The sequence below is a fragment of the Geotrypetes seraphini genome, chromosome 14 (assembly GCF_902459505.1).
Source record: "Geotrypetes seraphini chromosome 14, aGeoSer1.1, whole genome shotgun sequence".
Taxonomy (NCBI): domain Eukaryota; kingdom Metazoa; phylum Chordata; class Amphibia; order Gymnophiona; family Dermophiidae; genus Geotrypetes; species Geotrypetes seraphini.
In genome coordinates, this window is record NC_047097.1 from 7,453,938 (window position 1) to 7,475,303 (window position 21,366).

A 21,366-nucleotide genomic window follows, 5' to 3' on the forward strand; every position below is an offset into this window, starting at 1 on the left:
TGTATTAATATAATTTAAAAAGGTATAAAGATGCTGTGAGGTAAAATCTCAGCGATCTTAATGGCGTATAGGGAATGAGATGCTTGTTTATGAATTCTGGACTCTTAGAAGCGTGAGCTTTGAAAGTCAGAAGAAGGATTTTGTAAGTGATCCTATGCCTAATTGGAACCAGTGTGCTTTTATTAACAGTGAGGTCACATGATTGTATTTTTTGAAGTTAGTTATGATCTTGATAGCAGTGTTCTGAATGATTTGTAAATTTCTCAGCTATATAGAATACCCCCGCAAGTATCCACTGGGGCTTAAGTTTCATTCTTCACAGCCGAGAAATGGCATAATCTAATATGGCAGGAGTGTGCAATGAGACACATCTCTGCCATAGCCTCCAGTCCAAGGCCTCAAACTGCCTTTTTAGGACTAAGTCTATTCTGCGAACCTGCACATCCTTTAGAATCATTCCTTCAACACCGGGCAGAAACGTATGCTTGGTGACCTGAGCTACCAATGAATCCACCTTAGACGGCACAAACAGTTGCTGAAACTCCAGCGCTATCAGATTCAGCTTAGCCATTGTTCTGACCACCCACCTTTAGGGAGCCCTCCCACTGCTCCATGAGCATAACTGTTATATCTGGATGCAAGGGAAAGCATGCTGCCTGAGCCTTGAACCCGCTCATAACAGAGTTTCAAGGGCTGCAGTGAATCTAACTTCAACTCCTGCAACACCTCAGTTATGATCTCCATCAAAATCACCAGCTTAAACAGGTGTAGACTGTTGGATCCTCACATGGTCCAGGGCTGCAATGGACTCCTGACTGGCTGCCTCAGCCTGAGAAACTGTATCCTCTACAGTGTTCTCCCCAGAAATGTTTTCCAGCCAGGTGGCATGAAAAAGTAGCCGGGTAGGGTGGGATGGGGAAAATTAACCCCCTCTTTTACTAAGGTGCGCTAGCATTTTTAGCGTGCGCAAACCCCCGCGCTAAGTGGGAAAACTAAAGCCAGCTCAATGCTGGCGTTAGCATCTAGTGCACATGGCAATTCTGTGCTCGCTAAGCGCACGCTAAAACCACTAGTAAAAGGAGCCCTAAATGTGTACTATTTTTTTATTAGTTTATTATTATTTTCCAATGCTCAATATGACTTCCTTTTTTAAGGTTTGGCACTTGTGCCAGAATATTTTTACTAAATTTAAGAAGTATCCAATTCTAGAAGGGAATAATTAGATATCTGCCCTCTTTCAAATGGTATAAAGGTTTAAAAAAGGGAAAGGCGTTAATGAAGTTATTAGGTTCAATCTAGCCTTTTATTTCTGCATGAATTTAAACTATTAAAAAAAAAAAAAAAAAAGATAAATATAGCTCATCCAGTCAAACAAGAAATGGCTTTATAGCAGGGGTGCCCACACTTTTTTGGCTTGCAAGCTACTTTTAAAATGACCAAGTCAAAATGATCTACCAACAATAAAATTTTAAAAAACACAAAGCACACTGTACGCAGAGAAAATGTCAGTAAGGAAGGAGGGAGGGGGCACAAACTTGGGATACAGAAGGAAGGGGCATGAACTTGGGAAAAAGAAAGGAAGGAGGATGGGAGCATGAACTTGGGACACAGAATGGAGAGAGGGACATGTTGGGACACAGAAGGAAGAGAGGGGACACAAACTTAAGAAAAAGTCTGTAAGGAAGGAGGGAGGGGGCACAAACTTGGAATACAGAAGGAAGGGAGGGAAGGGGCATGAACTTGGGACATAGGATGGAAGGATAGAAGGAAAGAGATGCTGAGGTGGAGAAGGGAATAGAGAGGGAAAATTGTTGAGCATGGGTGTGAGGGAAAGAGATGGTGTACATGGGGAAAGGAAGAAAGAGGAGAATGTTGGGCATAGGAAGAGAATTGTTGGACATGTTGGTGGGAGAGGAGTAAGGTAGAGAGAGATAAGAGGGAGAAATGTTGGATGTGGTGGTGGAGAGGGAACAGTGGGACAGATACAAGAGGGAAGAATGTTGGGCCTGGTGGTGGAGGGAATGGAGGAAGAGATGTCGCATGGTTCTGGAGAGGGGTAATAGAAGGAGAAATGCTGTACAAAGTCCGTGGGGGATGAGAGAGGGAGAAATGTTGGATGTGGCAGTAGAAGGAGTTGGAGCGATATACCCTGGATCCCTCTAGCTTTCTTTCCTCACTCCCTTTGCAGCAAGGGAAGGAATGAGAGAGAGATGGTGGACGTTGCACATGGGGGTGGAGAGAGAGGAAGAAATGCTGTGCAAGGTGAGGAGGGGTAAAAGAGTGTGCTTTGTGTAGTTTAATTTTGTGGTTACCATTATGTATTATTAATAAGATTATATTGTGTGTATGTGAAAAATGAATGGAAGAAATGGCATTTACAATTAGTACTATTATTAGTATGGCGGCTGGGTCTGGGGTGGAGCCTGGGCAGTGCTTTTGGGCCTCCCAAACAAAAAAGCATTCCACTGACTATGGATGTTGGACCTAGTGTGGGAGGAGAGATGGTAGACCTGCTGGGAGGAAGGGGGACGAATGACCACATCCTAGAAATTTGGCTTAATTTCGCATTTTCAATTTAAAAAATCCTTATCTCCAAGATGTAAACCGAGATATTTTCTACACATAGCTATTTAAGTTTTTGCATACAGACCCCTTATATTAGCTTTTTCACTCCTTTATATTCATATGACACATGTTCACCATTTTTAAAGTTTTCTCTCTCTTTTTTTTTTTTTGCACTCAGCATCTTGAACGTCCCTGTTTACTGAGTAGACATACAAATTCTGGTTAGAAATGATTCACAGTTACTATCTTACCAAGTGCTAAACAAACTTTAAATATCTTTACAATAACTTCAAATCCTAGGGGGAAAAAATACCACAGTACTATTGTACCTGCACAGTTTTTTTTCCAGTGACAAATTGTTAAATATAAAATAATATCAAAACATATCCACAAATTAATTTTGGCCCTTTGTCAACTAGTAATCAGTCTTCCCCCCCCCCCCACGACATAACTTCCGGTTTCGGAGGGAAGAGAAGGGAAGCCGGCACGTACACCTTAGAGCCCCGAAGCATGAATTTGCATCTCCAAGCCAGTGATAGATGGCTTTTGGGGGGGATTTTTTTATGTTGAGCGGAGGCAGCAGCAGGATTCCCGATAGATGACAGCCGGGCGGTCATCTAAATTAGCTGGGCGGAACGCCCAGCTAAAATGCCCTGGGGAGAACACTGCTCTAACACTGAGGATCCACTGTAAGAAAGCAAAAGAATAGATTCTGACCCCCCAGTCTTCCCAGTTCTTTTCTGACTGAACTTCAAGACTGCCGCCTAATGGAGAGAGACTCCCGCCCCTCCCACCTGAGCAGCTGCAAATGAGTCCCTGGATGGTTTAGCTTGGTCCCTGTAATTCAGATAGTCCTCAAACATCAGGCTCACAAAATCCAGGGAAAAACCCTGGACAGGGAGCCTCGAGTACCTCCGTCAGGTTTCCCTTGGGTTCCCCACAAGTTCAGCAGCATCCACATATCACTAAACAAGAGCTCTAGGAAGGATTTCTGACCAATCAATTGAGCTGTCTGTGACTCCATCATCCTAGAGGAGTCAGATGAGGCTAAGCCCATGGCTGCCACCGCTCCTCACGTGCCCCATAGCACGTGGAACAGACACCTGTCAGCCTGCCATCCACTGCAAATCTGGCATGAATCCAAAGTATGAAGGCCTGAAGAGTCCATCTCTATTGATTTTAAGCAAAAATAAGGAGTATTGCAGTAGATAGAGGCTCTTAATTCAAAACTGGGAAATCCAAGATGGTCACCAAGGCAGCAATTTTATGATAAAAACAGGCTGGGAGAGCTAAATCAAAGTTCAAAAAACTGCAAAAAGAACATCATACATTAAAACTATCATATTCCTTCAAAATTTCAATTTCGCTACATCTTATCTTCCAATCCCCACCCCCCTATGTATATTATCAAAGAAAAATGATGCCTATTCACTACAAAAATCAACCATAAGTTTGAAAAAGAATAAAGAAATTAAAAAAAATAAACCCAACAAAAAAAGGTGTTTTTTTAAAGTTAGACCTGAATTCTGGCCCCAGAAACTTCCTAAAATGCAATTTTCAGACACAACCCCCAACTCCCCCCCCCCCCCATTTTCCCCATAGGCTTCTAGAGCCTATAATCACTGTGTCTGCACTGGTGCTGGGGAGCTGCTCAGCTTCAGAGAAAGCTGAATAAGGTAAGACTTTGCCTCAAGCAAGCATGTAAGAAGCTCAGATGCCTGTGTCTTCGGGCTGCCAGCCAGACCAACATCTGGACTGAATCTCTGACCCCCAGAATCTCTCTCAATAACAGGAGGAGGGGAAACACAGCTGACACCCGTTAGAGCCGCAAAGGCTAACTTGAGGCCATACAGCTTGCGCTCAACCTCTGGATGAATCTGGAGCGAGCAGAGCTCCCAAGGTAATGGTCCCTGAGCCTAAAATATGACTAGTGCCGGCTAGCTAGGCAGGTGCCCTGTACAAGGGGGAATCCTGCTAGTGACAGATCTCTGCACCAAGAGTCTGTGTCTTCTCGCAGTCACAGCTGTCACAGGACTGTTGGGAACCTCTGCAGCACTGAAAGTCTTGAAGTCCATATCAAAACACCCCAAAATAAAAAAGGTGATTTCAGAGCAGATCAGAAAGACATCATCAGTCTTGCTTGTAGAAGGAAAAGACTAAGGAGCTGGGGCACGGCCCACTGAGGAAAGAGGTAGAGGCGGAGAAAAGAATGTGATTGATGCATTCTGCAGGGTCTTGCAACCAATGGAGGATAAAACCCAATTGTTCAAGACTCATATGCCTTTTGCACTAGAAATCTATTTTTATGCCTCTAAATGGCTTTTCAAATTATACCCTATAGGAGCTAGCAAAGCAATTTTATTCACAAAGCATGATTAGAATGTTACTGTCTCCATGCAATTTACAACCACCCTTCTTCCCCTGTAATGTTAACTGCAAAATGATATGAGTTCTTTGTCAGACCAATTATTTTTCCACATACTAACATCAGAATGCCATGAGCCCGCTCCAGTAGCTTGCTGTTGGTTGAATTCACAAAAATTCCATCTTCTTCTAAGAAAGAACTGCTTGAAGAAAGCCTGCTTTGTCGAATTCCAGTCCTACCATTCCGGCCAATTCCAAAGTTATCCCTGAAACACACAGATACTCTAATGAGCATTCTCAACAATCTTTTATACAGTGATATGTAGTTTGCAAAACATATGTGTGAAATGCATGCTGTAAGGTGCTGCATGTGCAGCCATTGCATGGTATACAACTGAACAATGCTTGATGTCAGCTGACTTATTGGTAGCTTGATGGGGTGAGATTGTTATTCTTTCATTGTGTGTCTGTAGCATATGTAAAGCAGTGAATGAATAGGTCACATAGCATCTATGCAATCCAGATCTATGCAATTCTTTGTGCAAGCATGTGTACTGTATTTAAGTGGGACAGTTATTTGTGATGGGAATTATTATTAGTGGTGTGAAGCTATTATAGCATTCACCTCCTGAACAGCCTAATGCTCTGAGTTTGGACTAACCATTGGGTATTTTCATTGATTGTGTTCACTCCTTGCAGACTGGAGAGTGGAGTTCGAGGGCTTTTCCGTGCAATGCCTATCAAGTAAAAAGATAATTTCAATCACTGGATTACAACGTAAAGAACTAAAGCAACAGTACCAGCAGTCAGCTTTGTTCACGCAAGTGATAGTAATATCATGTATGTGGCAATTCATGCTATAAATACAAACACAAGACTTGTGGCTGAAATGACCATTTTCCTTGTTATAAAATGGATTCTCCCTGGGGCAGAGTCCTGAATGGTTAATACTGGCACCCATAATCTGAAACAAACAGAAAATGCAATACAGTGGTACCTCGGTTTGCGAGTAACCCCGGTTTGCGAGTGTTTTGCAAGACGAGCAAAACACTCAGCAAACTTTTGACTCGCAAACCGAGCACTGCCCCTATCAACGAGCACTTACAGGGGATTCCTCTTCCGGCCAGCCTTCTACATCGGGTGCCTTCTGCAGGTTGGAGGACCTCTGTCTGGGCCTGCGCGGCCGGGTGCTGTCCCTCCTGTGCATTGCATGTGACGTGCACAGCGTCAATCATCGGCATTGTGCATGTCGTGCGCGGCTTGCGGCTGCAGCACTCGGCTGCGTGGGCTTGGGTGGGGGCTCTCCAGCATGCGAGGGGCATCTGATATGGAGGGCTGGCCGGCGGATGGAGGAGGCATCCTTCTGAAGGCACTGCGAGTTTCTCCGGTGGCTGGCATCCCCCCCCCTACCCCGAAGCGGCACTGTCGGGTTCTTCTTCTGATGACAGATGGAGGAGACGGCGCTGCAGCACCCGGCCCCGACAGGTACAGACCCCGGGTTCTGGAACGAATCGTCGGTATTGCCACTATTGTCTATGGGGAACTTTGTTTTGATAAATGAGCATTTTGGATTACGAGCATGCTCCTGGAACGGATTATGCTCGTAATCCAAGGTACCACTGTATACATATATAAATATGTCTATGAGCGTTGGGAGCAGCACAGAGCATTCAGTACGCCAGCCGGGGCTAAAAACTGCTTACACAGTTTTGTAAAAAAAAAAAAAGGGGGTGGGTGGGGGTAAGTGAAGAAGCCTTTTAATTTGTTACTGAATTAGGACTAAGCTAAATACTACAGTTGGATACATGGATTGAACCAGACCTAAGACCAAAAGGAAGAAGGCTGTTTAAATATATTTGATTAGATGAAAATTTTTGAATGCCTGTGATTTTTATTAGGCTGCATAGCCAGCTATGAAATACAGTCAAACCTCAGTCTGCGAGTAATGCGGTTTGATAGTGTTTTGCAAGACTAGCAAAACACTCCAGCAAACTTTAACTCGCAAGACAAGCGCCACCCCAATAAACAAGTGCGTATGTGCATGTCAATATAAGCACACACAACGTCGAAGATGCGCTCATCAATGTTGCGTGTGTTTATAAGTAGCGCGCGCGTACGTGATCGTTTATCGGGACGGCGCTCTTCTCAAATACTGTTTTTCAGCCTGCTCTTCAAACGTCCGGACTGGCTATGTGGGCTCGGGGTGATGTGGAAAGGGAGACTGACAGACAGCAGAGGCTTGGGAGAAGAGCTGTGCTTTCACCTGCTTCCAGAAATAAAGGAAAGACTATAGTATATGAGGTACATTTCTTTTTACAAATACACTGGTCACTTTGAGTTTTTGGGTTGTGGAACAAATCGTCTGAGTTTCCATTATCTCCTATGGGGAAATTTGCTTTGATATATGAGGGCTTTAGATTACAAGCATGCTTTGGGAACAAATTATGCTCATAAACCAAAGTACCACTGTATATTCTTTCCAAATGCCTTTTAGGACATACTGCAAAATATTTTAGAAACAAAAAACAACCTTCTCTATAAAATATACTATATTTATTGCACATATTCTATAAGTCAACCAGAAATCCAGCAGAGAAAATGTCTATTTTCAAAACTGCAAGATGCCTTTAAAAAAAAAACCAAACAACTTATCTAAAAGTTTTGGCCCTTAGTATGTCTATATTTGAGAATTACCCAAAAAAGATAAAGACGTCCACATGAAAAATGCAGACAAGCAAGCTTTCCCGATGACCAGACAGCCTGCATTCGTAGCACACTGTTCAGACAGCTGAGCAAAGCAGAGGGGCAGCTCTAAGAAGTACTGTAGTGAGTGCCACATAATAAGTCCCTGGTACAGAAGTCACTATATCTTGCTTATATTGTACAGTGAGCCCTCCAAAACTTACTCTACCCACTTGTACACCATAATAATAGCCTTTATGGCTGCAAGTGTCATTTTAATGTAGGTACAGTATGTCTTGGAGGGCTCTCACCATACAATATAAGCAAGTTATAGTGGCATCTGTACCTGGGACTTTTAATGTAAAATTCACTGCAGTAACCCTTAAAAGTGCCCCTCTGCTCAGATGTCTGTGTTACCATCTGAAGCTGTAGGAGGGAAGTGCAGAAAAGTTCTCAGCCCAGTCAAGAAGAGAATGACATGGATATGGTTCAATCAACGATCTGAAACAATGTCAAAGCATAAAATTTCATTTCTGCAAACTGGCACTTAACGAAATAGTGGTAAAATAACGCTCAGCATTTAGACAGTTGGTTGCTTGAGCTGAGGACTTTTCAGCACCCCCTCGTAATACAGGCTAGAATGTACTGTTTTTTTTCATATCTTTGAGTGATGGGAGGGAGGTCGATAACCACTCAGGGAGTTAGGCGAGTCAGTACACCGACAATACCGTGCAGGACAATTGCACCTCGACAATTGAGCCTCATGTCAAATGCGCATATGGACAAGTGCACGCATGACAATTGTGCCCCGTCACACCTCAACAATACCTGAAGCGGAGAAACTGTTTACAGGAGAAATAGAGGACAGCCTCACCACAGTTGAAGTGAACTTAGATCAGATATACTACCAGATCGACAAACTTAAAAGTGACAAATCCCCTGGACCGGATGAAATTCACCCGAGAGTCTTGAAGGAATTGAAGGTTGAAATCGGAGAGTTATTGCAAAAACTTGCAAACCTGTCAATCAGAACTGGTCAGATACCAGACGACTGGAAGAAAGCGAACGTCACGCCAATTTTCAAAAAAGGATCGAGAGGAGAACCGGGCAATTATAGACCTGTGAGTCTTACGTCTGTCCCAGGCAAGATGATTGAATCACTGATCAAGGATAGCATAGTTCAGCACTTGGACACACACGACTTGATGAAACCCAGTCAACATGGATTCAGGAAAGGGAAATCGTGTTTGACGAATTTACTCCAATTCTTTGAGACCGTGAACGAGCAAATTGATAGTGGAAAGCCGGTGGACATAATATACTTGGACTTCCAAAAAGCGTTCGACAAAGTTCCACACGAAAGACTTCTCAGGAAACTACAAAGCCATGGCATAGAGGGAGATATACAAAGATGGATAGGCAAATGGCTGGATAACAGGAAGCAGAGAGTGGGCATAAATGGGAAGTTCTCCGACTGGGAGATAGTGACTAGTGGTGTACCCCAGGGCTCAGTACTTGGACCGATCCTTTTTAATATTTATATCAATGACTTGGAAAACGGAACATCCAGTGAGATCATCAAGTTTGCAGATGACACAAAACTCTGCCGGGCAATCAGATCGCAGGAGGATAGTGAGGAACTCCAGAGCGATTTGTGTCGGTTAGAAAAATGGGCGGAGAAATGGCAGATGAAGTTCAACGTGGAGAAATGCAAGGTAATGCATTTAGGCAGTAAGAATAAGGAATACGAGTACAGAATGTCAGGTGCAAGTCTGGGAAAAAGTGTACAAGAAAGGGATCTGGGTGTACTGATAGATAGGACCCTGAAGCCGTCAGCACAATGCGCGGCAGCGGCAAAGAAGGCAAATAGAATGTTGGGCATGATAAAGAAAGGAATCTCGAGTAGATCGGAGAAAGTTATAATGCCGCTTTATAGGGCAATGGTCAGACCCCACTTGGAATACTGTGTCCAACATTGGTCTCCCTACCTAAAGAAGGATATAAAACTGCTGGAGAGGGTGCAGAGACGAGCAACCAAACTAGTGAAGGGTATGGAGAAACTGGTATATGAGGATCGACTTAAAACACTGGGATTGTTCTCCCTTGAGAAAAGGAGACTGCGTGGGAATATGATCGAAACCTTCAAAATACTGAAAGGAATCGACAAAATAGAGCAGAGAAGATTATTTACATTGTCCAATTTGACACGGACAAGAGGACATGAAATGAAGCTAAGGGGGGACAAGTTCAGGACTAATGTCAGAAAGTTCTGCTTCAAACAGAGAGTGGTTGGCATCTGGAATACTCTCCCAGGGGAGATTATTGCAGAATCGACAGTCCTAGGCTTCAAAAGCAAACTAGATGCATATCTCCTTGAGAGAGGCATATAAAGTATGGTTGGCTATAAAATAAACCAGGTGTATACCTGGCAGGGCCTCCGCGTGTGCGGATCGCCGGACTTGATGGACCGAAGGTCTGATCCGGAGATGGCGCTTCTTATGTTCTTATGTCACCAGTGCATCAAGGCCCTGATTGAATCAGGTACCTCCTAAGGGACGGGGTCTGAGTAGTCTGAGCCAATCAGGGCCTTCCTGATACCGTAGCAAGTGAATATTTTAATAGCGGTAATGAGTGGAATTGTCAGGGCTTCAGGTACCATAGCAAAGTAAGGAGCAGAATTGTCAGGTTGTCGGGGCGCAGTAAGGAGCGGAATTGTCAGGTTGGCAAGGTGCAGTGAATCTGAGGAACGGAATTGTTGGGGCGCACCCCCCTCAAAACCGAAGGCATGGGATTCAGTCCATGCATTTGTCATACGCGCAAATGTCGGGCGGAATTGTTGGTGTGCAATTGTCGTATGCGCATTTGACGGGTCACCGGGGGAGTCATGCCTTATTCCCTTCAGTAGTCATCTGGTCAGTTTGGGCACCTTTTTAGCATTTAGATGATTTTAAAACAGATCTAGCTCCAAATGTCTAAAAAAAAGCCCTGGAAATTTTTTTAAAGGTTTGATTATCTCTGCTGAGCGTCCAAGTCCTAAGCCCACCCTAAGCCTGCCCAAAACACACCTCTAACATATCCCCTTTAGATTTGGACACACTGAAAACAAAATAACCAGAAAGACATCTAGAACAGTGGTCTCAAACTTGCGGCCTGGGGGCTACATGCGGCCCGCCAGGTACAATTTTGAGGTACTATTTTGAGTTTCTTTAGCTATAAATTACAATATTATTATTAAGACTTAGCCAAAAGGAAAGATTTATAAACTAGAGTTTTACCTCATGCAAAATTGTCATTTCTTTAATAAGACATTAACTATTTTTTCCAAGGCCCTCCAAATACCTACAACTCCAAAATGTGGCCCTGCAAAGGGTTTGAGTTTAAGACCACTGATCTAGAAAGTCTGTTTTGAGAATGCCACTTGGATGTTTTGACTAGTAAGATGTCCAAGTGCTGGTTTATGCTGTCTTTTAGGCTCTATATTTTTTTGAAAATGAGCCCCATACTTTCTATAAAACTATTATGCACTCTCTTTGAGTCAGCAAAGGCTGGATATGCTGCAGATGTAGGGTAGTCAAGCTCAGGAAGAAAAGAAAAATGGCTGCTGTTACTATGGTGGTTCTTGTCAGTTAACAAGTAGCACTGAATGCATGATATGGAGGAGGTATCTTTACAGCTCTCTAGCCAGAAAGGATTTCTGAGCCACTTTGGCATACCATCTGAGAAAGAGGGTGCAGCAAATGCAGATGCGATAAAAATGGAGAAAAGACCAACAGGAGGAACTCTCATCAAAAAGCCCAAGGAAATCCCTCTAAAAATATATTTACAAATGGGGATATTGATTTTTTTATGCACAAAGTGAGGCACAAATTTTCTACAGTGATCCATATTTCAGCTACAATTTCAGTAACCTACAATCATGTCATACATCAGTGAGTAATTGATTCTGCAGTCAGTTAACTCAAACAAAGCCACATAGTGTTTCTGACTAAAAATGACTTGCTTCAGCCCAGATCATTTTTCTTCTAATTCTCAACTAAATCCTACTTTGCATCGGATACTTTATCATAAAATCTATTAATATTTGACACACACATAAAAATGTCAGATATTCAGTGACATAGTATGTTTAGGTTGTATAATATTAACTAATGGTAAACTTAACTATGCCTTCTTTGAGTATATCTATTGTTAGGTGTCCCAATACCATACTGGGGATATCTATTCTATAATGGCATCTGTGCAGCTAGATGCTGTTACAGAATACAAGTGTAAACTTGTATAAATGCTCCCAACATTTATGGTCCATCAGCTATAAAGCCTGTATAAAGCTGTTGCCATTTAAATGCTGTAATGAAGCATATAACATAGTATTGTGTAAGCTATATGTGTATCTGTTAGCTCTGTCCATTCTCTGTCCACGCTCCACCTCACATTTGCTCTCTATAGCACTTATGTGTTCCCTTATGGAAGAGCTTAGGACACTTACATGCATAAGTGCTCATTCTTTTATCATTTATATACACAAGACACACATTAACTGCAAGCACTTAGTTATGGTATTGCCCTTATAGAGAAGTGGTTTGTTGTCCAAAACATTGTACACAACCCTGACCTGTGTATATACTCAATACCACTCCATCTTTATTCTGACCTACATGTATACCCTACTTCACTGTCATGAACAAACCTGACCTATGTGCATATCTCACTGCATACCACCCTGCTTACATGTGGAATCCTGACTTGTCAGCAAGTAGTGAGGTATGCATGCAATTCCTTTTCTATCTCCAAGTTATATCTACTTATGTCTACCATATTTTCCAATGCAAATATGTTGACCTTTATAGCACTTTTTCAAAACAAAAATATAAATTAGAAAAATCAAGTACATTAAAAAAACTAAGGGCTAGATTCACTAACACCCGATTCTGTGTCCTATCCGTGCCTGATTATATGCAGGCTGATGAATTCAGTAAAGACCTGCATACAAATGGAGACGATCGTTCACACGCTCCCCACCCACTGCACAGATCGCTAGAAAGCGATCCTTGAGCATGCGTAGACCATCTTCTTTGCCTATAGATGGTCTGCGCATGATCTCAGTAGGAAACCTTTTTTTTTTTTTTTTTTTTTTGCAAGCTCGTGGTTTTAACCCGCTTTAAGCCTGCGGGTTAAAATCATAGGCTTGCACTGCGGGGGAAGGATGGGAGAGTTGGGGCTGGAGGAGTTTGGGGCAGGCAGGAGATCGGGGCTGCAGGAGATCGGGGCAGGCGGGAGAGTCGGGGCTGCAGGAGTTCAGGGCAGGCAAGAGAGTCGGAGCAGCAGGAGTTAGGGGCAGGCAGGAGATCAGGGCTGAAAGCAGAAAAACAGGGTAGAGAGCAGGCCGGCAGAAGGCAGGGCAGTCAGAAAGGACCTTAGCGACTGGTCGTCACTAGTCGTTTGTTTGTGATCGGCTAGTCCAGTCGGTGTTGCAGGGTTTTTGTTTGTGAATCGCTACCTGCCATCATTTGAATGCCGTTCCCCCTCATTTGCATGCGCGGATCGGAGAATGACCGGGACACAGGTTAGTGAATCGGGTCGGAGGGAAATTGGGTTGCAAAGTGCTTGCAAACCAATCGGTACACGATCAGTTTCTTAGTAAATCTAGCCCTAAAACCTTTCCACTGTTATTCAATATTTCAAAACAACTGCACAGCACTTGATACCTTGCATTGTTTAAACATACTGTTATTTCTCTAACTGTGAATTTCTTTATATAGCTCAAAATATTCACTGAACCTAGAATAGCTAGGTATGGAAAACAGCCCTAAATTAGCTCTGTTTATATGAAGTGAAGTTCATAATGAACTTTCATTAATTTATTCACTAAACTTCTACAAAAATGTTTAAACTGATGTTTAAAAAATTGGTTGTGATTATCTGTGGTGTATACTGTATATAAAGTCTTAGTGCCAGAGCAATATTTTATTTCTAATTCTTCATCATTAATTTCCAAAAACAGTATTAAAAAATAAAAATAAATCATATACTCAATATACAAATACAGACACTCAGTTATCTGGCACCCATGGGAATTGGTGGATGCTGGATAACTGTTTTTCTGGTTGCTTGAGTTATTGTAAAATAGTTTTGTCTCCCTTGCCACCTCACTCTATCCCACCCACCAACCCACCCACCCACTTGTAGGACTGGCATCTGTTCTTCCCTTCTTTCTGGGTCACTTTCTCTCCCACCCCCCCTTTATGGGACCAGCATCCATCCATCTCCCCTCCCCTTCACCCTGTAGGACCAGTATCCATGTCCCTCCCCCGCCCTTATGGGTCCAGCATTCATGTCAGCCGGTCCTGATAACACTCCTCCCTCTCTCTGGTCCTGAAGCAGCAGGCAACTGGTTCTGGAAACCTCCCTCTCTCCCTCTGTTCCCCAAAGCAGCAGAACTGGTACTGACAACCCTTCCTCCCTCACTTACCTGAGCAGTAGCAGCAGCTGGTGAGCATAAGTAGTGCCATAAACAGGCAGCTTCCAGTCAGCCTGTTTACGGCTGGGTCTTTCCTCTACTCTGTCTCTTCTGATGCAGCAGAGGAAAGACCCTGCTGGGACTTGCCAGAAGCTGCCTGTATTTGGTGCTTCTTCTGCTCACCAGCTGCCACTACTGCTCAGGTGAAGGAGGGGGGGTTATCAGGACCAGCTCTGCTTCTTTGAGAAACGAGGGAGGGAAGGTGTGGGGTTGTGAGGACCACCTGCCTGCTGCTTCGGGACTGGAGGGACGGAGGAAAGGAGGAGGGATGTCAGGACCAGCTGCCTGCCTGCTGCTTTGGGGCTGGAGGAAAAGAGGGGGGGATGTTAGGACCAGCTGCCTGACTGCTGCTTCGGGGGCTGGACGGAGGGAGGGGGTGGTTGTCAGGTCAGGAATGCATGACTTTGAGAGTGCCGTTAACCGGGATTCTACTGTATATCTTGTGTAAAATTGTATAGTGCTCAGAAAATGGCTACTATGTATTTATGCATGCTCATTTTTCAACAAATAATGAAGGAGCACCCATTTTCAATAATCACACTTATTTAGAACACACTTTTTCAAATCTTGGTTCCAGATACATAACAAGAGAGGATTTAGTGCACTTATCTGTTTCAACTATTCACTTCCACTTTTCTTTTCTTCAATAGAAGTATCACTTTCTAAGGCACTCCCTTCTCTCCAAAAATGTGTTCATCATATTTCCCCCTCTGTGCCACCATACAAAAAAATAACTCAACTGGGATCCTGGTTTTGCCATATTGGGCTTCATCATGGGAAAAACTAAAACAAGGCAAAATTATTCACAAAAACAGTTAATCTCTTAACATATTTTCATGTAAAACTTATCAAAATCTTTTTCATGGCTTACTGGAGGGAATTCTTGCCTCTCTCGTTTCAACAACCGACAAAAGATGCCAACATGATCACTTCGTTATTAGCTCTTTCAGACATACCACATGATCTCTTCTCTTGACATTCATTGGTTCTCCGTCTGGAGGCGGTGATATTAAATGCTGAAAAACTATTACATATTCCAGCAAATCCTATAAATTAGTCCTTCCACTTCTCTGTTGAGTCCTTTTGGCATGATTGTATTCCACCAGAATATGAATCATTGCGCGCCACACAACAATTTTATACCAATATCCCTTCCTCTGGGGTTCCGGAGTTCTACAAGCACTGTGAACTGAAGCTCTTTCAAAGAATGTTGAACAAATAGCCAATGCTCCACTAGGGGCGCTTCCCGTTTTTGCAGTCGGATGTTACTTAAATGTTCCCCTATTCTCGCCTTGACACTTCTTTTTGTGCTACTAATATAATATAAATGACAAGGGCATTTAATAAAATATATAACCTGCTTGAAGTACAATTTGTGTTTCTCTCAATATGCTTGATCTATTCCGGGGATCTGAACTTCTTGTATCTCTCAACAATATGTACAATAAAAAGCAGGATTAGCATTTAAAATGCCCCCTACTTTTTTTTTTTTTTTTCCTATCTATATCTTTGGGCTCCTATAACATAGAATGCACCAGGTAATCTGCCAAATTCCTAGCCCTTTATAAGCAGAACCCCAGAGGAGGAGATATTGGTATAAAATTGTTGTGTTGCGAACAACTATTCATATTTCAGTGGAATACAAACAAGCCAAAAGGACTCAACAAATATGTGGAATGGACTAATTTATAAGATCTGCTGGAATATGTAATAATTTTTCAACATTTTATATCGGCACCTCCAGACTGGGAACCAATGAATGTCTAGGGAAAAGATCATGTGGCATGTTTGAAAGAACTAATAAGGAAGTGACCATGTTGGCGTTTTTCATCAGTTGTTGAAACGAAGAAGGCGAGAATTCCCTCCAGTAAGCCATGAAAAAGATTTTGATAAGTTTTGCATGAAAATATAACATAGTAGATGACGGCAGATAACGGCAGATAAAGACCTGAATGGTCCATCCATCTGCCCAACTTGATTCAATTTAAATTTTTTTTTTTTTTTTCTTCTTAGCTATTTCTGGGCAAGAATCCAAAGTTCTGCCCAGTACAGTGCTTAGGTCCCAATTAGTGAAATCTCCGTCAAAGCTCACTCCAGCCCATCTACATCCTCCTAGCCATTGAAGCCCTCCCCAGCCCATCCTCAACCAAACGGCCATACACAAACACAGACCGTGCAAGACTGTCCAGTACTGGCCTTAGTTCTTCAATATCTACTATTATTTTCTGATTCTAGATCCTCTCTATTCATTCCATGCTTTTTTGAACTCTGTCACCGTTTTCATCTCCACCACCTCTCTCAGGAGCACATTCCAGGCATCCACCACCCTCTCCGTAAAGAAGAATTTCCTTACATTGCTCTTGAGTCTCCCACCCCTCAGCCTCAAATTATGCCCTCTGGTTTTACCATTTTTCTTTCTCTTGAAAAGATTTTGTTCTACGTTAATACCTTTCAAGTACTTAAACATCTGAATCATATCTCCCCTGTCCCTCCTTTCCTCTAGTCTAGAGTATACATATTCAAGGCTTCCAGTCTCTCCTCACACTTCTTTTGGCGCAAACCTCCTATCATTTTCGTCACCCTCCTCTGGACAGCTTCAAGTCTTCTTATGTCCTTCGCCAGATATGGTCTCAAAAACTGAACACAATACTCCAAATGGGGCCTCACCAACGACCTGTACCGGCTATCAACACCTTCGTTCTTCTACTAGTTACGCCTCTCTTTATACAGCCCAGCATCCTTCTGGCAGCAGCCACAGCCTTGCCGCACTGTTTTTTCGCCTTTAGTTCTTGGGACACTATCACCCCAAGGTCCCTTTCCCCCTCCATGCATATCAGCCTCTCACCTCCCAGCACCTCCCCAAATGCATTGTTCTGCATTTCTTTGCATTGAATTTTAGTTGCCAGATATTAGACCATCCCTCTAACTTTTCAGATCCTTTTTCATGTTTTCCACTCCCTCCACAGTGTCTACTCTGTTACAAATCTTGGTATCATCTGCAAAAAGGTAAACCTTACCTTCTATCCCTTCAGTAATGTCACTCACAAACATATTGAACAGGATCGTCCCCAGCACCAAACTCTGAGGGACTCCACTACTCACCTTTCCTTCCTCGGAGCAACTTCCATTAACCATCACCCTCTGGCAGCTGTCCAACAACCAGTTTCTAATCTAGTTCACTACTTTGGGTCCTAACTTCAGCCCTTCAAGTTTGTTCAAGAGCCTCCTATAAGGAACTGTTTTTGTGAATAATTTTGTTTTGTTTCAGTTTTTGGAATACGGTGAAACCAGGACCCCAGTCAGATTTGTTTTCTATGGTGACACAGAGGTGGAAGTTTGATGAACACATTTTTGGAGAGAAAGGAGCGCCTTAGAAAGACATCGCAGTGGCTCTTCTACTGAAGAAAAGAGAAGAATAAGTGAATAGTTGAAACAGATAAGTGGACTTAATCCTCTCTTGTTATTTATATGGAACCAAGATTTGAAAAAGTATGTTTTGGATAAGAGAAGTAATTGAAAATGGGTGCTCCTTCATTATTTGTTGAGAAATGAGCACCTAGTAGCCATTTTCTGAGCACTATACAATTTTACACAAGATATATTGAGTATATGATTTATTTTTAATATTGTTTTTGGAAATGAATGATGAAGAATTAGCTGGACTAAGAGACTATTAAAATCAACCTGGGAATATAAAATATATGTTACTCCCATTTTGGATATAGTATGTATTTCGAAAATACAATACTTGATTATAAGCCAAGATTTTTGAACCCAAAAAAGGGTTCAAAAATTGGGGTCTCGGCTTATAGTCGAGTTAGAGTAAGTGCTGCAGTGACCAGCACTTCACGTCCCTTCCCTTTCCAACCCATTACATAGTGACCGCCTGCCACCGCTGCGTACCTATTAAACTTCTAAATCTTTACTGGTAGCCAACAGCATGACAGATACACTGCTTGGGCCAGCCCCACATTCCTTCCTTCTGATGAACTGTGTCTACCAGGAAATTGCATCAGAAGGAAGGGGTGTGGGGCCAGCGTGAGAAGCATATCTGTCAAATTCTAGCAAAGGTTTAGAAGTTCAAAAGGTATGTGGTGATGGTGGGCGGTCACCGCTGGTGGGAGAGGATGGAAAGGAGCGCAAAGCACTGGTCGCCATGGGAGAGATGTTGGGAGTTTTTAGCTGGCAGGGACTGGAGATTCCCGCCAGCTACATCAGATGTGCTGTTATTGATGGGGCCTGGGCCCATATGTGGCAACCCACTGAACTGTAGGGGGGGAAGGGGGAGTACATTCAGGCAGAGCAGACATGGTGGGAAGAGGGCAAAAATGTTGCTCACCAAGGGGGGGGAAGAGAAAAGGGAAAAACACAGGACACTGAAGGATCAAAAGTGCAACTGAGGTTTTCTGAGATATAAACAGGCAAATGGAGTTACATGTATTGTAGAGGCCATATAGCCAAGAAGGCATAGCATATGATGTGCTGTTATGCAACGGTGAGAGAGACTTTCTGACATATTTGAAGTATGGAGTTTTTGTTGAGGCAGAAAGGCACAAGTTTGGCCATGTCTAAGATAACTCCAATGAACTCTAGAGTCTGAGTGGGTTCTAGATGTGATTTCTCATAATTAACTGCCAATCCTAGGAGTTCCAGTAGACGAACTGTTGAATTCATGGCCATTTGAGCCTTTTGAGATGTTGGGGCCTTGATCAACCAGTTGTCTAGGTAAGGGAACATGTTAATACTGTGTGAGTACTTCATGTTAATACTGTGTGAGCATTTCATGAATACTCTGGGTGCTGATACTAGTCCAAATGGGAGTACTTTGTACTGAAATTGATGCGCTCCCATTCAAAAGCAAAGATATTTTTTCTGGGCTGGGAGGATGAGAATGTGTGTGTAGACTTCTTTGAGATCTAGAGAGCGGAGCCAGTCTTCTTCTCTAACAGTGGTAACAAACATGGTTCCCAGAGAGACCATACAAAATTTCTTCTTCACCAAGTATTTGTTGAGAGTGTAGAGGTCCAGAATTGGATAGAGACCTTCGGACTTTTTCAGCATGAGGAAATACTTTGAGTAGAACCCTTGTCCCCTCTACTGCAGAGGTATTTGTTCTATAGCATTGAGCTGAAGGAAGGACGAGAGCTCTTGACAAAGGAGGATCTTCTGGTGGAAGTTGAAAGAGGACTCTCTTGGAGGATGGTTTGGAGGTGTTTTCTGAAAACAAAGGGCATAGCTCTTATCACCGCTTGTAGGACCCATTGATCTGATGTTATCAGGGACCACCGATAAGAATAGTGGGCAAGTCAACCTCCTATGGGGAGAGTCTGAGGTAAAGGTCAAGAAATTCTGACAATGCTGTCTCTTATGAAGTCAAAAAGACTGTTTGGGTTGAGACTGTGACTGGGCTTTCTGCTGCTTCTGCTATCTGGGTAGCCTCTGATTTGCAGAGCAAAAGGATGTGGAAAGCTGGCTATACTTCCATTAGGCATAATAAGTGGAACATCTGGAGGTAGTAGAATATCTCCTTGGTGCTTGAGATTGGGTTGACTTAGAAGACAAGGTGGTCATGCATACTTTTGATCTTTGCATTGCCTCTTCTATGTGGTCTTCAAAAAGATCATTTCCAATACAGGGTATGTTGGAGAGTCGATCTTGAACATTGACATCTAGATCTTAAATTTGCAATCAAGCTTGTCTACTCATGGCAATAGAGATTTAAGGTTTAAGAAACTATATCAAAATCATCAAAGGTGGATCACAGCATGTATTTTCTAGTCTCTAGGAGATCATTGGTTAGGTGTTGGTAATCATTCAGATGTTCTAATAGTATATAGCAATCAAAAGAAAACTTTTTTGGATGAGTGATTTCATATAAAATGTCATGTAGAAATTGTAGTTTAATATTCTATTAGCCAGCATGGAGCATTGGAACACACTGCGCCAAAATTTGTCTAGTGTTCTGACTTCTCTTCCTGGTGGAGTACTTGCATAAGTTCTGGAACTATTAGCTCTCTTTAAGGCAGATTCCACAACTAAGGACTGCTGTTGTAACTGTGGTTTGTCAAAGTCTGGGCACGACTGGATTCTGTAGAGAGTATCCAATTTTCATGGAGCTACTGGGACAAAGTAGAGCTTCCCAGTTTTTAAATAAGGCCCCTCTATTAAAATTGTGCAGAGGTACCTTTATACAGTTAGGCAAGAGCATCTATGAGCTTTGCTTGAGGCTCTGACTGATAAATTGTGTAAAAAGACTTTCTAGAGGAGATGGATCAGAAGGAATCCCATAGGACTCATATGCAGACAAATCAGGATAGTCGCTAGAAGAGCATGGTGACAGGTCTGAGTCATACTCCTCGATGTCAGCCCTTGTAGATGTAGAACATTAAGGTAAGCATCAAGGAGAACATTGAGAGAATCAAGATGGGCGTAGAGAGGAACATCGAGAATAGCATCTAGAGGATGAGCTGTGCTCTCTAGATAAACGCTTGACTTAGATGCTCAACATCGTGGTGTCCGAAATAGATAGCCCAATTGAGTTCAAAGGCGATGATCAGACTAGGCTGAGTGCCATGAAGCAGATTTTTGCATCAAGTGTGACTGAAGCAACCCAGTTAGTTCCATCTGTAACAGCTCTCAGCTGATTCTTAGAGATGGTGCCAGTACAAATATTGGCAAGGGTACAGCAAGTGCAGTCTGTATCTGGTGCCGAAGCTTTGTGGATCTCAATGTTGAGGCACACTTCAGAGGAGGCACCATTTGTAAGGACAATGATCTTGCATCAGTGTGCTGACACTTGGAGTATGGTGATGGTGATGATGTCTGGGATGGTATAGATGCCTGTTCACAGGGGGAGAGATGTTTATGTTTTTCAGAATTTTTAAAAAAAGTTTTCTGTTGCAGGTATGGTCATCATTGGCACCAGTGCTGATGGCTGTGTTGACTGATGTTGATGATCAGCATCAGAGTCTCCAAAAGATAGTTGATACAGTTGAAGTTGGCCTTGAAAAATATTTCTAACTGCAATTTTCTGGCCTTAAGGGACCTCTTCTGCAACTTAGAACAGAGCGTGCACGAAGTATCCCAATGTTAAGGACCTAGACACTGGATATACCAATTATGTGGACCCTTGCTTGAAACGGTCCTGTGGCATCGAGTGCACTGTTTGATGTCAAAGAACTCAATGGTCCAGGGAGATTGAGTAGGTAGTAAACCGAAAACAAGTTGACGCTCCTGAC

General features: G+C 42.8%; 1 protein-coding gene across 5 annotated transcripts in view; it reads right to left on the minus strand.

Annotated features, from left to right (window-relative positions):
* The window catches only part of MYO9A (myosin IXA), a 517,771-nt gene that overhangs the window by 203,020 nt on the left and 293,385 nt on the right, over positions 1-21,366 (minus strand). For all 5 annotated transcript variants that reach the window (XM_033919771.1, XM_033919772.1, XM_033919768.1 and 2 more), the window contains 2 exons: positions 5,591-5,666; positions 5,052-5,195 (listed from right to left, as the gene is read on the minus strand). In XM_033919771.1, coding sequence (XP_033775662.1) covers positions 5,052-5,195; positions 5,591-5,666 — 220 coding nt within the window. The remainder of the gene's footprint in view (positions 1-5,051; positions 5,196-5,590; positions 5,667-21,366) is intronic.